Here is a 14,275-nt window from a genome sequence, read left to right on the forward strand (position 1 = left end):
TATCCACATCTAAATAAAATAATGAGTGTTCGTTACTGCACACACCTTGTTGCACACACAATACGCTGTTTATTTTCTAAATTGAAAAATTGAAATCGTGATTTCAAGCTAAGATTCCAGTTCAAAAGGTTGTGTAATAGATCGTGTGTATTAGACACTACCTAAAATAATATCATCTGGACAAGTGACGAAAGCAAAAGAAACAAATATCTAGTGCAAACAAAGTGCTAACAGCCTGACATAAACATTCCAACTTGAGAGAATCAATCTTAAAAAAAAAAGATCAATGCCATCATTTTGATTATGACAGCCACTAAAAATCATAGATAAGAAGACACGCTACCTTAGTATACTGTACATATGACAAGTTTATATAAGTTCAAATAAAATTATATTCTAATAAAAATTACAATTTTAAACTAGGCCTTGATGATGACTTTGAATTGCTTATAATTGGAATAGAGTTATACACAACAGGTTACCATGAAGAATAGTAACAAAATTTTGATGCCCAGTTCTAGCATCTGTATGATACTTGAGGGAGTGGGATAAGTATGATTAGAAGTCCTCATCCAGCTTAAAGACAAAGTTTTTTCCACCATCTTGAAGGCTTGACATTACAGATGCCTTTTGATATTCGCCCACCCTTCTTTCAAAAAAGTTTGCCTTTCCTCTGTTCAATCAAACAAATAAAGTTGAAGAAAATTAAGCCGGAACCCAAGTACAAGATGTCATAATCAGTATGATTATTATTATACTTTAATAACCAAACTAATACCAAATTTCAGGACCTTAACCACATTCTATAAATTCATTAGCTCAAAGTCAAAATATTATATGCCGAAGGAAAGGGGGAAAAAATGGTCTGACCTGTTTATTTTGGCCAAACATATCACCAACTCAAATAAGTCTGACTTCCTATGTGGCTCTTAAGCCTTATCCCATACTTCCATCAAGTCTGGCTGTTCACACCTCAATTCTTGTAAACATGGTTTGATAATTTACGTCAGGGACCAATATTTGATTGGTCCCTGCAGGTGCTAATAGTGATATGATTATACTTACGAAAATATGATAGACCTAATATTTTATCATAATGCAGGGGATGGTGGAAACCCATAAATCAATTGGTTTTCAAAGAAAAATATCTGGCTGTTAAAGCCTTCTAAGAGGCACCCTCAAGGGGTTACAACCTACTTGAAAATGAAAGGAAATCCTAATGAGATCAGCAGTACTTTTAACCTTTGCTTGAGTTAATTTAAAGACTAAAATCAGAACCTAAGCATGCTTTCATCAATACTCACTGCAGAGAAATAAATTCCATCCAATCAAAAGGATTTTCCACATTGTATTTCCTCTGGCACCCTAATGAAACCTGGGGACCAAAAAAAACATTATTTGACAAAAAAAGAAATCAACATAGAATTATTTAACAAAGAATGCCTAATCCCATTCCCTGGGAAAGAATGGGTGAGAAATAAACAAATTTGAGGAAATATACCAAAAGTCGGTCAGCTACAAACTTTATATACTGGCTCATGAGTATTGAATTCATGCCAATCAATGCACATGGAAGGGCCTCGCACACAAATTGCGTCTCAATTTCAACAGCTTCATGTACAATGTGATGAACCTTTTCCCAATGTAATTGATTCCTTAACAAACTGTAAGCAGTAACAATAAATGAACCTTTTGTCTTTCCTATAATTGTTACTTTGCATATCATTAAAGAGACCAAACCTATGCCTCTGATTTCGGTCAAATATTTATTGTAGAAACACCATCTAAACTATTATTCTCTATTCTAGCCATCAAATGTGAAAATTTGACAATTAGACTAGAAAAAGAGACAAAAATAACCTGTAAAGAAGGCAAGCAAAGTCACAATGGAGGCCTTCATCTCTAGAAATAAGCTCATTTGAGAATGTCAAGCCTGGCATCATTCCCCTCTTTTTAAGCCAGAATATGGAACAGAAGCTGACAACCACAAAGAAACAAAACAAACAAATAAACTCAGAACAAACAAGGGAAAAAAGAAAGACAATCATATCCTAATATCCATAATCTCTAAGGAAGAATACCTTCCTGAGAAAAAGATTCCTTCAACACATGCAAAAGCAACAATTCTCTCTGCAAACAAGGTGGAGCTGCACAAGATGAACAATGAGAAATTGTTACTTGTGTATGATGCAAAATGAGAAAAATCTTCCAAAAACTAAAGAACTTGTAGAATTAAACACATCAGATAAATGGCCTTATAAATTGATACTTGTTACATTTCCTTTTATGGAAAATTTTATATAACACATCATTAATCCCACTACACTGGCAACATTTAAGTTTTTGAGAATTGTATGCATCAAAGCCCAAACACATGGTATGAGCATTCTGTTGTAGCAGGCATTTGTACTTGTTTGAAAGAAAAAATTGAATCTAGTTGCTTGGAGTGTACAAATGTGACCCCCCCCCCCACAACACAAAAAAAAAGGACGGTGCATGATGACAAGTAATTACATACACCCACTATCCGTAAGATTCCTTTTGGGAGTGATCATACGAGAGCTTGATACCCTGGATATGTGAGTAAAGGATGCTGCTCATTTTAGTGTTCATAAAAAATATTGGAGAAAAAAATCCTCAACATTACTTTAAATCCTTATAAATGAATTAGGGTTTCCTTAAATATAATTGCTAAATGTAGTGATATCAAAAATATAAAACAAAACTTCATACATACCTATAAATCCAATCTAAAGCCCACTTAGCCTTCCTAGCCACACAAGGAATGTTTTCAATTGCATTGAACAATCTATGCTTCTCTTTTGAATCCTTGATATATGTCTCTAGAAGCAAGCTGTACATTTCTGAAAATAGGCAGCAGAACATATTTAAGTCAGGTAGCCTGTACTAGCTTATAGAGAGAAACCCACATATATCACTTACAAAGCTCTACCAGAGTGAACATTCTCCATTGCAATTTGAAATCCATAGAATGCCCGAGCCTGAGAGCAAGGAAAAGCCTTGATTTTAGATGGTCAAAAATAAGGAAGTAAAAGGTGATACTGATGCACCCCCACTTGGCTTTAGGCACTAAAGGGACAAGCGTGACAGAGGTATCTGATCCCCATTATATCTCTTAAAACGGAATACAGATTTTACTAAACATTTTTATATGTCCAAAATATATAAACACCATCACAGAACTAAGCATTTAAAAGGCAGATTTTTTCTCCAACTTTCTCATAATTGTGCATAAAAAGAGGCATGAATAACAGAGCACTCTGCCCCTTGACGATTTTGAAGAAATTTAAGGTGATTAACCATAAAAGTTTTGCCTTAACTTATATAGCAAGTCCCCAATCCTATTCGCACAATTGAACAAGCAACTAACTCAACAATGTAGTTCTCCTATGAGGTTATATGTACGTAACTCTCTCCATAAAAAATGAACACCAAAGTTAAAATACTACTGTCAACATGATCATGAAACTCACCTCTGGTACTTGAACATCATTTAGAAATCTAGCAGCTAAATTCTCCAATACAATCCCATCAGATGCGGCAAAAAATGCCAGCACATGGCTAATGAAGTGTTTCTCAGAGTCAGACAGAGTTTCCCACTGCCTCATATCCTGGGAAAGATCAACCTCCTCAGCTGTAAGTCAAATGAAAAGTTATTAGAATATGCATTGAAAAAAAGAAAAACAGTGTCCATTGCCTGAACTGGTAAATAATAACGGCTGGACTCATGGCCTCACATACACATCTTAAATTCAAATGTCACTACCTGTCTTATTCTTGGTACTGCAGGCATAGCAAAAGTATCTTACAATTTGTTTAAAGCACTTACAAGCAAGTCCCAATGATGTAACTATTCTGTGTCTGAGAAATTAAAGTTTCAGTCTTCACTATACATCAATTTTGTGCATTAAACTTGCTGCCCATAATTGCTTACATTTACATAGTTTGGTATGCCTGTAAGCTTTCTCGCTAGTGATATTTTTCTATAATGCTTGCACAGCATCATGAGAAAAAATTCGGATTCCTGATGTAATTCTTGCAAAAGGAATTCACTCAGCTTAATAATGACTGTGCTATTAGAACAAGACATCTCCATATGAATAATGTCTGACATTTTCTATAAATTAAACAGCTGTCGTATCCCAAGGTTCCCAAACTAATGCATGAATATTTACATGCAATAACCCAAATATTTATTTCAATTACAGTTCTTCCTTTCAAAGAACCAACAATTTCACAAAATCAATATCTATCTCCAAAAACATTATGAAATTCTTGTATTTGTAACACCACATATGTCCTAGTTGTTGATTAGTCAATAGCTAGAACTGCCCAAAAGGGTATGAATTGAGACTACAACTCATCTAAAGTAAGGTTCTGGATGGCCGGACCCCATTAATGACATTAAAGAGAGTAATTTCAGAAGCATGAGAAGATAAACTCAAATTTTAAAAGTAGGGTAGGGAGTATCATATAACTGAATTACCCAACCAAATTTGATATATTAAATTCAAACACAATTGAACAACTTCTCCAAAAAATGACCAACACATAACAGAAACAAGCCAAAAGAAAATGCAAAACTTAGCCGAAGTATAAATTAAAACCTTATGCTGAATTCCCAATTCAAATTTAATTGCTTTCAAATTCAAACATAACTAAAAAAAAAAATACAAGCTTTCTATAACAAACACATAATTCTGAGATAACTCCAGAATACATCCGTATTATGCGCAGCCCATTGATGGGGTTCAAACAACAACTTATATAATAACATTTCTATATCTAAGTCTTAACGGCAATAACCAACTTTTCAAACCATAGGTGCCCGAGACCATGAATTACAAACAGAAATTAAAGAAAAAAAAGCCCATTTCCAAGAACACACAGATTAAAACGAAGAAACCAAACTGTCACAAAAAGAACACAGAATACATGTACCAAAAAAACCAAGAAGGTTAAGAAAGTACCGGTCCAGAAACTGGCTTGAGCCTTCTTGTACATCTCCCAAAGCTGCTTGTACCTTATGGGAAACATGCAAAACCTCTGGTTTTGCTCTTTCAATATTGGCTCTTCTTCTCTGTCATGTAGTGTTAGTTGCTCAACCCCATTTTCCAAAGACCCCATTTTTGTGCGTATGTGTGTGTGTATTTGAAGCTAATGATATATTGGGGTTTGAGATGATAAACCCTGCACAAACCCCCCAAAGAAAGAGGAGAAACCGACAGTAGGGGTTGAAATTAGTGATGGTGAAACCGTGAAAGCGAAACCACAAACAGAGTCCGTGAATTATTGGTGTTTTTTTTTTTTTAATGTTTGTTTGGTTTCGTGCATGGTGGGTTGGAGTTGAAATAGACTGCTTGGGTTCCTTTCTTCGACGACGTTTTGGGTGTCATAGTTGGTTGTAACACTTTTTTTTTTTTTTTTTTTTTGGGGGGGGGGGGGGGGGGGCTATGGGCTTCATTGTGTTACTAGTTTTGAAGAATTTTTTGTGGGCTGAAGCTAGTGGGCTTCTCGAGATGTTTCTTTCTTCTTCTTCTTCCTTCTTCCTTTTTTTTTTTTTGGAGAGAAAAGATTATTAAATATTGGATGGACAAGGCTTAGCTAACAAGGACTTGCGCCCAACTTGGTTCAACCTAACCTAGTTCAAAGGGATGTGGGTGTGTGAGGTGGAAGGCCCACTTGGGTAAGACCACCTTCTCGTAAAAGTGGGATGCCCTTTAAAACCCTTTATCGAGATGTTAAGAGTATGATCATCTTGCGAGAACAATAAATTTTGATACACAACAAATTTTATAATTGTTAGGGTGATAAATTGTAAATTGTGATTGATGTACAATAAAGTGATGTCAATAATGGTTCTATATAAAAGTGATGTTACACCAATTACAATCTAACACTTTAAATTGTGAAAAAAAAAGAAAAATTGTTATGTACATTGCTTGGCTCAAAATCATCCCCAATGTAACTTTGTTGAAATTGGCCCTTTGGTGTTTTAGGGTTTGGTCGTGTAAGAGTGAGATGTTAGCAGGTATTGAGAGTTTGTTTTGGGTGCAATGAGATTTAGGTTAGTTCATATTTGTAGTTATGTTTATAATTATGAGGTTTGTGAAAGTCCATAAGTATGATTTGTGATGTTTTGATTAAGTTTGTTTGTAATCTATAGGCTCAAGTACAAAATACACCCCTAAAGTTTGAAGGTCTTTTAATTTGGTCCCTAATGTTTCAAAATTTTAATTTGTCTCCCTAACTCTATATGTTGTTTTGATTGGTGACCCGTATTATTTAATAAGCTATAAAAGAAACAATTGAAGAAGGCATAAAAGGAATGTAATAACCAAAAATTACAATAAAAAAGAAAAGAAGAAGAAGAAGTATTAAGAAGACATAGAGGAAATAAAATGGAATAACTTTCAAGGTAGCTTTTTTTATTTTATTTATTTAATAAAAACTTTCATGAAATAACTTTTAGGTACTTACAAAGTCATCATCCAACCCCTTCCACAACAACAAAGTGGGACAAAGTGTCAAAGTCTCCAATTTGATTTTGCAAGGGATGCCAAGTTCTTATGTATAGCTTTCTGGATGCATAGGCCACCTTGAAGGAAGACTAGTGGATTGAACTTGTGCCGCTGAGAAGAGCAGGCTTTTGCAGGGAACTTTAGGCCGCGCATGTAGTGACTGGTAAAAAGCAAAAACCACTTGAAATGGCATGGAACAATCAAAGCGGTGGAACTGACAAAAGGAGAGAAAAACTGGCCAGTGCATAATTGTAAATGTGAGCATATTACTCTTGGGACATAAAAAGTAGTGACTTTTTTTGGCTCGCTTTATCTGTCACAAAATTATGAATCTGGTTCATGATTTCCAGCATTTAATGAAGCCTAGGTAAAATCCTCGAAATATAAATTTGAAATTTATAGTCCGAAACAAGTTTTTCAAAATGAGATAGCATAATCTCTTACAGCATCATTAGAGCAAGTAAAAGTAAATTTTTTCATTATTATTGAGAAAGACATTATTTCTTCTTCCCATTAAAAAAAAATTTTGATTTTCAGTTTCTGTTGTTGTCAAAACTCAAGTACCAAACGATAATTCAGTTGAATTTTTTTAACTCTTATATTATTCATATCTTTCAATTCGACGGCTATGTGAAAATATTCCCTGGTGTGGCTTATGGATGGACAATAAGGTACAATATTGAGGATGAGTCAGCTGTGAAGAGTGCTAAAGAGGCCCATTTGGACATGTTAAACTGGTTTACCAAGTATGTAAACTGAAAATTGTTTGTGCATTGGTGCAAACACCAGATGTTAAGCTGATTTGAACTCGTCTTTATGCTTATTTGAGTTTTGAGTTAGTTTGGTTCTTATTTTGATTGAGGATGTTATGGGATTTTATTTATGACATGATTAAAGCTTTCCTTCTTGTTGTGATCTTTGGAAGCCTAAAACCCTAAGACCCTAAAACCCTAAAAACCATTACCTTCATAGTTCATAAAACAATTGTCAGAAATTAACTGCCTTGTGTTGTTTTGTTTTTAATAAATTAGATATTTTTGAGAAGTACTAAAAAGGTGATTGGTGTTAGGTTTTTTTTTTTTTTAATTTTTTTAATTTTTTTTTTAATTTTAAATTTTTATTTATTTTTTTAATTTTTGCTTAATACCTTGGTATTAGTTTAAAGGTCTGTTTGGCAATGTTGTTCTAGTAGTGTCATTTAAGCGTTGTCAAAATACGTGTGATGAAAAAGTATTTTAGAAATACGTGTTGTGTTGTTTAAACAACGAAAACTGTTATTTAAACAACACAACCAATCAGGCTCTAATTATTCTCCAATGTGATTTTTGTATTTTACCCAAAATTTAATATTAAAGTTTGTTCCTAAATTATAAAATAAATTTAAATAACAAATTTAGAACTCTTGGAAACAAAAGTAGGGCCATAGATTTTATGTTAGGTGGTCCTGTTAAAGTGTTACGTAAGTACTGACGTTTCTCAAATATCAAATTAATCATTTTTTTGTTTGTTTAGTCTTCACTATCTCTGCAATAAGATCTCAGCTAAGCAGCCTAAGCTTCACTTCACATTGACTTTGACATTGATAATTGTAAAGATGTCGAGCTCTCAGTGCTTTGAGAACCCACCGACGCTGAGCTCAACCTGTGGAGAAGGGACTGTCCAAGAGTTTGGAGGCCTTCAAACTTACATCACTGGCTCTCCAGATTCTAAGCTTGCCATCATTCTCATTTCTGATGTTTTTGGTACCAACTTATCTTCTTACAAACTTACTATTTATGCTGCAATATTCTTGAATATCTAGACTCTAATTCAAACAATTAGAAGTGGGTCTATTGATCATTAAAAAAAAATTGTCTAGTGGTTCTTAAAGCGTTACGAGGTCCATGAAATAAGGGTTTAAAATCTCTAACTAGTATCTTCGGGCTGGCAAATTGTACAGCCTTAGATTTGTAAAATCTAACGTGGACTATGAAATGGATGAAATAGACAATATTTGAAATGGAGACTCCAAGAGATTCCTTTATGCATATACCTCGAACAGAAGAAGACTACATAGTATACACGTGAGGAAATAGTTAGGTACTTAAAAGAGATACACATGTTGGGTGCATCTTTGCTAAAAAATTCTAATTGCTAATAAACAATCAGAAATCTTTTAACCATCTGGGTCTGTTTATATGGTTCTTGTACAACTTGTAATAAATTTGATTATGTTCCTTGGAGCTGCAATTTAATTTCTGCATCCTCTTGTGATGCTTTTCTTTGCAGGGTATGAAGCACCAAACTTAAGGTACTATTGTTGACTTGTTTCTTTTACTGGATCAAGTATTGTAACCTGCTATATTGCTCAATTGAAGAGTTCAATTGTGCTGTATAGAGGCAACTAATTACATATTTGGGTGCTTGGCTTTGTTCTTTGAAGAGAATTATCATTCAAATTAAGAGGATAGGGATTTGTGACAAAATTCAATACTAACATTGAGAATTAAGACATAAAAGAAGAGAAACATAAGATATATATTGAAAGGACCAGCTAACTTAGCATGTCAACACAAAGCCTGTTTGTATCGAAAATTTAAAGCCAATAATGCTATGAGTTAGCGGAAGATCTGTACTAGTTTATTGCTAAGCATAAAAAGGATCTAAGCTTGAGTGGAGAATGTGGCTGACAAATATTATGAGAATAATGATTTCAAGAAAAGTGAATAAAAATGAGTTTTTAAACTTCCAGACTATAATTTCTTAGAAGGATAAGAAAAATGAAAGTGGCAAGTACATAAAAGGGAGATTATGAAATATTCCATGTAATTTGCCTGTATAACACAACCATTGAATTTTGCGGTAAGACTGCTTACCAATCACCTTTCACAAACTTTGCAAAAGTGGAAACTTCGTACACTGGTATAGATCACCCCATAAATTTTACACAACTACAGGGGGTTATGTGAAACATTTCTAAGTTCAGGCATCTCTGTGTTTTAGAGGCAAATATCACAAGGTTTTTTTGGTAGTTTCCCTTTACTAATTTTAAGGGCTTTTAAACTGAACTTGTTTTTAATTTCTGATTATACATAGCATCAGTATAAGATGTTCAGGTCACAATTCTGAAACTCTAAACTTAGCGTAGTTTCCCTTTACTAATTTCTTTTCTTCTTCTTTATATTCTTTTTACCTCACTATGTATTTGATTTTTCTCATACCAGCTGGTAGTCCTTCACACGTTAGTGAGCCAAATGTAATGATATCAAGTCCTCAGTGGTTTGAAATGGTGGAAGCAAATTTTTTTCACATACCATGATTTATCATATTTGATCTTCTACTAAGCTCTTGAATTGAACCTAACTGCAATCATCCATGTCTTAGAGCTGCTTTTGTTCCTAGACACTCATCTTATTCACCGGCTAAATCAATTCTTGTTCTAGATAGTACTAGACATTCATGCATTTAATTCTCAGTTAATCCTAATTATATAATATTAATATTATGCATTGTCTCCCTGTGAAGGAAACTTGCAGACAAAATTGCAGGAACTGGATTCTTGGTGGTAGTTCCTGATTTTTTCTATGGTGATCCGATCATTGATTTCAATGACCCTAACTTTGATGTAAACTCATGGTTAAAAGTTCACAACGTGGTTAGTATCTTGCTTTTCAGTTTAATCTTTGGGATTGGCATATGAAAAATTGTGCAGGAATCGAGAAAACAAGCAGGGGGCCATTTTGATTTGCCTTTGATGTCCAAATTGACAAACTATCACATTTTATGCATGTTTTGTTTGGGACCTAAGTTGAAATAGAATGATTTATCATTTGTTTTGCATGACTTGAACCTTCCTGTTCCTGACCACTTAGAGCTTATTTGAACAAATTGTTCTTCTAGGATAAAGGAAATGAGGATACCAAAGCTGTGATTGCAGCTCTAAGAAGTAAAGGTGTTTCAGCCATTGGGGCAGCAGGTTTTTGCTGGGGAGGTAAGTGGTTTACTTTCAATCCAACTTTGACAAGAAACTTATTGCTTGAAATCTTTGAAAATGGTTTTTGCATGGTAAACGTAAGTGCTCTATCTGCTAACATATCTAGCTTGCTTGCATATTTTTCAGGGGTGGTATTAGTGAAATTAGCAAGTTCTACTGAGCTTCATGCTGCAGTAATTTTGCATCCTGGTCCGATCACAGAAGATCAAATCAATGGCAAGTATCCCATTTCTCACGCTCATGCTAAATATTTGTTACAGATTGCATGTTGTCTCAGATGTTAAAGTTCATTGTTTCAGACGTGAAAGTTCCTATTGCTATATTGGGAGCTGAGATTGACCATATGTCCCCACCGGAACAACTGAAACAGTTTGGAGAGAAGTTGTCAGCAAAATCTGAGGTGAGTCCTAAAGAAAGGTCATCCTTAAATCCTCTCATCACAATTTTTAGTTTAATTACTGTAAAAATTTTGTTCCAATTACAAACATTTTAAACTAATTTTCCATCATATAAGATTTCCAGCATTTAATGAAGCCCGGGTAAAATGCTTGAATTTCATACATGAAATTCATCGTCATGTCTTTCAAGATGAGAGAGCATAATCTCTTCCAGTATTAGCAAAGTAGAGTAAAATTTCTAGTTATTTTTATGAAAAAACTATTTCTTCTGCCCATAACAAAAATGAAGTGATTTTCAGTTTCTGCTTTGCGTGTTAAAACTTAAGTGGCCTTTTTTTTAACCTCCTATTATTTATATCTTTCAGTTCGATAGCTTTGTAAAAATATTCCCTGGTGTGGCTCATGGATGGACAGTAAAGTACAATGTTGAGGATGAGTCAGCTGTAAAAAGTGCTGAAGAGTCTCATTTGGACATGTTAAATTGGTTTACCAAGTATGTCAAGTGAAAATTGATTTGTACACTGGTGCAGACACCAGATATTGTGCTGATTTGACCTAGATTTTGTGCTTTATTCGAGTTTTGAATAAGTTTTATTTTTATCTTGATTGGGGGTCTTTTTTATAGGATTAAATTAATGACATGATTCTAGATTTTCTTGTTGATGTGTTCCTAAAAGCCCTAAACCCTAAAATCCATTAGACATGGCATTGGTACATGTTCAAAATATCTGTCAATCTGTCATGCAAATCCCATTCCTATTATCCTAGCCAATAACTTGAATGGGTTCGATGGTGTTAAGCATGGCTCCAGTAAACTTCTGGGATATTGAATTTAAGAACGAAGTAGTAATAACGAGTTGAGTTTCTTTATAGCTTGGTGGTGATGCTAAGCCATCCTAAGAAGTGAAGTCAACACAAGCAGACAAACAATCCTGATGGAGACAATCCGGACTCCAATGGTCATACTTTCATGTTTAACCACGAGTTAAGTTTCAAAGAGTAAAAGTCCAAATAATTTTTGTAATAAAATATTTTTAAAAATAGTAGAGAGAGAGAGAGAGAGAGTAAAATTAATAATAACATCTATTCTAAATGGCGAACATGAAATATTTAAACACTATAATTGAAGTGACTTTGGTTTAAACAAATTTTGTGTATGAAGTTGATATAATTAATGAGATAACCGATAATAGCAATGAATTTTATAGAATTAATAATATTTGTCACACATTGGCATAACAAGGTGCAATTCTTTCCAACTTGTTGGGAGGACCACAATTTGACTCACTACACTCTAAAAATAGGCCCGTGTGATGTGATGTCGAATACCATAAAAGATTTGAGTATGTCTTCCTCATCATCAATTGGTTTTGAGGTGAAATGGCACAGTTCACGGTCCGACAAATGGTATTAGAACCAAGGTCATGGGTTCGAGTCACAAGAGTGTCATTGTGAGGGAGGGATTGTTGTTGGGGGGGCCACAATCTGACTCCCTACAACCACTCTAAAAACAAGCCCGTGTGATGTGATGTCGAATGCCATAAAAGAATTGAGTGCGTCTTCCTTATGATTAATTGGTTTTGAGGTGAAATGGCACAACTTACTGTCCAACACAACTAAAAGAGTAATTGCTATATTCAGAAGAGGAAAGTGATGCTTTACAGCACTACATTTTTCCAGTGTATCTACTACTCCAGAAAAAAAAAAAAAAGAGACAAGGTGGGGAGGGGAATATCTCAACCTAGAAGTTGAACATCTTGTTTCTAAACTTGAATCCTGATTCTTCAGTTCTCTATTTCGGTGCATATCACTCAACATATACTTGCATCCTGACATTAGAGCCAATAGTTCCAGATGGTAGAAGCTGTAGAATGACCATGTTGTTTGACATTTCAATAATGTATTTGCCCCTAATTTATCTAACCCATCCACAACTTCAATCAACAGCATAGACCTTTGCATATGAGATAATAAATCCAAAATCAATTATCAAAACAAAATAAAAATATAGAAAGAATAGGGCAAATTCAGCCTTTAAATGCCTCATTCAAAAAACAAGAGCAATAACGAAAATCCAATTGCAACAGCTAAAGCGTGACTCTTCTACAGTCAGTTTCATTTGACTAACCTTTGTTTTTCTCTAAGTGCCAGGGGGCACAACAGCTCCTTATCTGATATATAGAAAGAATAGGGTAACTTCTCCTCCTGAAACAAGACAAAAATTGTAGACATTCATTGCTTTAAAATTCATAGAAACACAAACACAGCCTCTCAACATTTTTCAATTACTAAGGCCAGCGTTTCTAATACATTTGGTTGGTCAAATATAGGAACAGGATTCAAAACAGGAAATGATGTTGATCCCAAACATGGGTCCTAAATTCTAAAACTTGAAAAAATATAACTACTACAATATTCAAGTACTCAACTTGGACTTTGAAAAACTTAATTAGAGATTATATATTTTGAAATAAATCACTTCTAATGAATTTTTTTTTGTCACTTCAAATAATATGAAACAAATGATTTACGATTATATAAAATTTATTCAACAGAAAAAAGAACCCATGTGGGTGAATTTTTCATTTTCCTTATAATGCTTTCCTAGAAACTCAACCAATTCAATACAAAAATGTTCAAGTCTTCTTCTTTATCCTCCTCGAATTTCTCAACAACTAAACTATGAACTTTCAGGCCAAAAGGTTCTAACTTGGTGATATTTTGATAGATGCATAGTAAACAAAGCATTTTAAGGACCAAAAGATTCAAACTAGATATTTGAGGTCCCTTATTCAATGACACTAAAACTCAATTCAAACATGACAAGTTGAACAGAGACCAGTTCAGCTTTCTATTCTCCCAATTTCCAAGAACACACAAATTAAAATGAAGAAACCAAACTTTCACAAAAAGAACACAGAATTCATGTACCAAAAAATCAAGAAGGTTAACAAAGTACCGGTCCAGAAACTGGCTTGAGCCTTCTTGTACATCTCCCAAAGCTGCTTGTACCTTATGGGAAACATGCAAAACCTCTGGTTTTGCTCTTTCAATATTGGCTCTTCTTCTTCTTCTTCTTCTTCTTCTTCTTCTCTGTCTTGTAGTGATAGTTTCTCAACCCCATTTTCCAAAGACCCCATTTTTATGCGTATGTGTGTGTATTTGAAGCTAATGATATATTGGGGTTTGAGATGATAAACCCTGCAAAAACCCACAAAGAAAGAGAATAGAAACCGACAGTAGGGGTTGAAATTGGTGATGGTGAAACCGTGAAAGTGAACCACAAACCGACAGTAGTTAGTTGTAACACTTTCTTTCTCGAGATGTTTCTTTCTTCTTCTTCTTTCTTATTTATTTTTTTA

General features: G+C 34.2%; 2 protein-coding genes across 5 annotated transcripts; one reads left to right on the forward strand and one right to left on the reverse strand.

Annotated features, from left to right (window-relative positions):
* Window positions 1–269: 269 nt before the first annotated feature.
* LOC115950907 (ribonucleoside-diphosphate reductase small chain A) lies at window positions 270–14,248 on the reverse strand. 4 transcript variants are annotated; one of them, XM_031068183.1, is made up of 9 exons: window positions 13,873–14,248; window positions 3,495–3,655; window positions 2,954–3,002; window positions 2,738–2,864; window positions 2,082–2,147; window positions 1,861–1,977; window positions 1,502–1,664; window positions 1,305–1,375; window positions 270–673 (listed from the first exon to the last, which is right to left on the reverse strand). In XM_031068183.1, exons 1-9 carry the CDS (start codon window positions 14,051–14,053, stop codon window positions 559–561), a joined length of 1,050 nt encoding a protein of 349 aa, XP_030924043.1. In that variant the 5' UTR covers window positions 14,054–14,248; the 3' UTR covers window positions 270–558. The 4 variants fall into 4 exon arrangements, 3 of the variants coding, with proteins under 3 accessions (XP_030924043.1, XP_030924041.1, XP_030924042.1); XM_031068181.1 differs by lacking the exon at window positions 13,873–14,248 and adding an exon at window positions 4,992–5,368; XR_004083149.1 differs by lacking the exon at window positions 13,873–14,248 and adding an exon at window positions 4,992–5,369 and having other exon boundaries at window positions 592–673; window positions 871–1,375.
* On the forward strand, window positions 8,047–11,566 carry LOC115950908 (endo-1,3;1,4-beta-D-glucanase-like). Its single transcript, XM_031068184.1, has 7 exons — window positions 8,047–8,284; window positions 8,811–8,832; window positions 10,047–10,176; window positions 10,422–10,512; window positions 10,642–10,731; window positions 10,815–10,915; window positions 11,279–11,566. Exons 1-7 carry the CDS (start codon window positions 8,137–8,139, stop codon window positions 11,417–11,419), a joined length of 723 nt encoding a protein of 240 aa, XP_030924044.1. The 5' UTR covers window positions 8,047–8,136; the 3' UTR covers window positions 11,420–11,566.
* Window positions 14,249–14,275: the final 27 nt, after the last annotated feature.

This window comes from Quercus lobata, chromosome 6 (genome assembly GCF_001633185.2).
Source record: "Quercus lobata isolate SW786 chromosome 6, ValleyOak3.0 Primary Assembly, whole genome shotgun sequence".
NCBI lineage: Eukaryota > Viridiplantae > Streptophyta > Magnoliopsida > Fagales > Fagaceae > Quercus > Quercus lobata.

Coding starts and splice junctions, on each gene's coding strand:
- LOC115950908 (XM_031068184.1), top strand. CDS start 8,137: ATGTCGAGCTCTCAGTGCTTTGAGAACCCACCGACGCTGAGCTCAACC. Junction 8,833..10,046: donor TATGAAGCACCAAACTTAAG/GTACTATTGTTG, acceptor CTCCCTGTGAAG/GAAACTTGCAGACAAAATTG. Junction 10,916..11,278: donor AGTTGTCAGCAAAATCTGAG/GTGAGTCCTAAA, acceptor TATATCTTTCAG/TTCGATAGCTTTGTAAAAAT.
- LOC115950907 (XM_031068183.1), bottom strand. CDS start 14,053: ATGGGGTCTTTGGAAAATGGGGTTGAGAAACTATCACTACAAGACAGA. Junction 2,148..2,737: donor GCTTTAGATTGGATTTATAG/GTATGTATGAAG, acceptor CATCTTGTGCAG/CTCCACCTTGTTTGCAGAGA. Junction 674..1,304: donor ATGGAATTTATTTCTCTGCA/GTGAGTATTGAT, acceptor TTGATTGAACAG/AGGAAAGGCAAACTTTTTTG.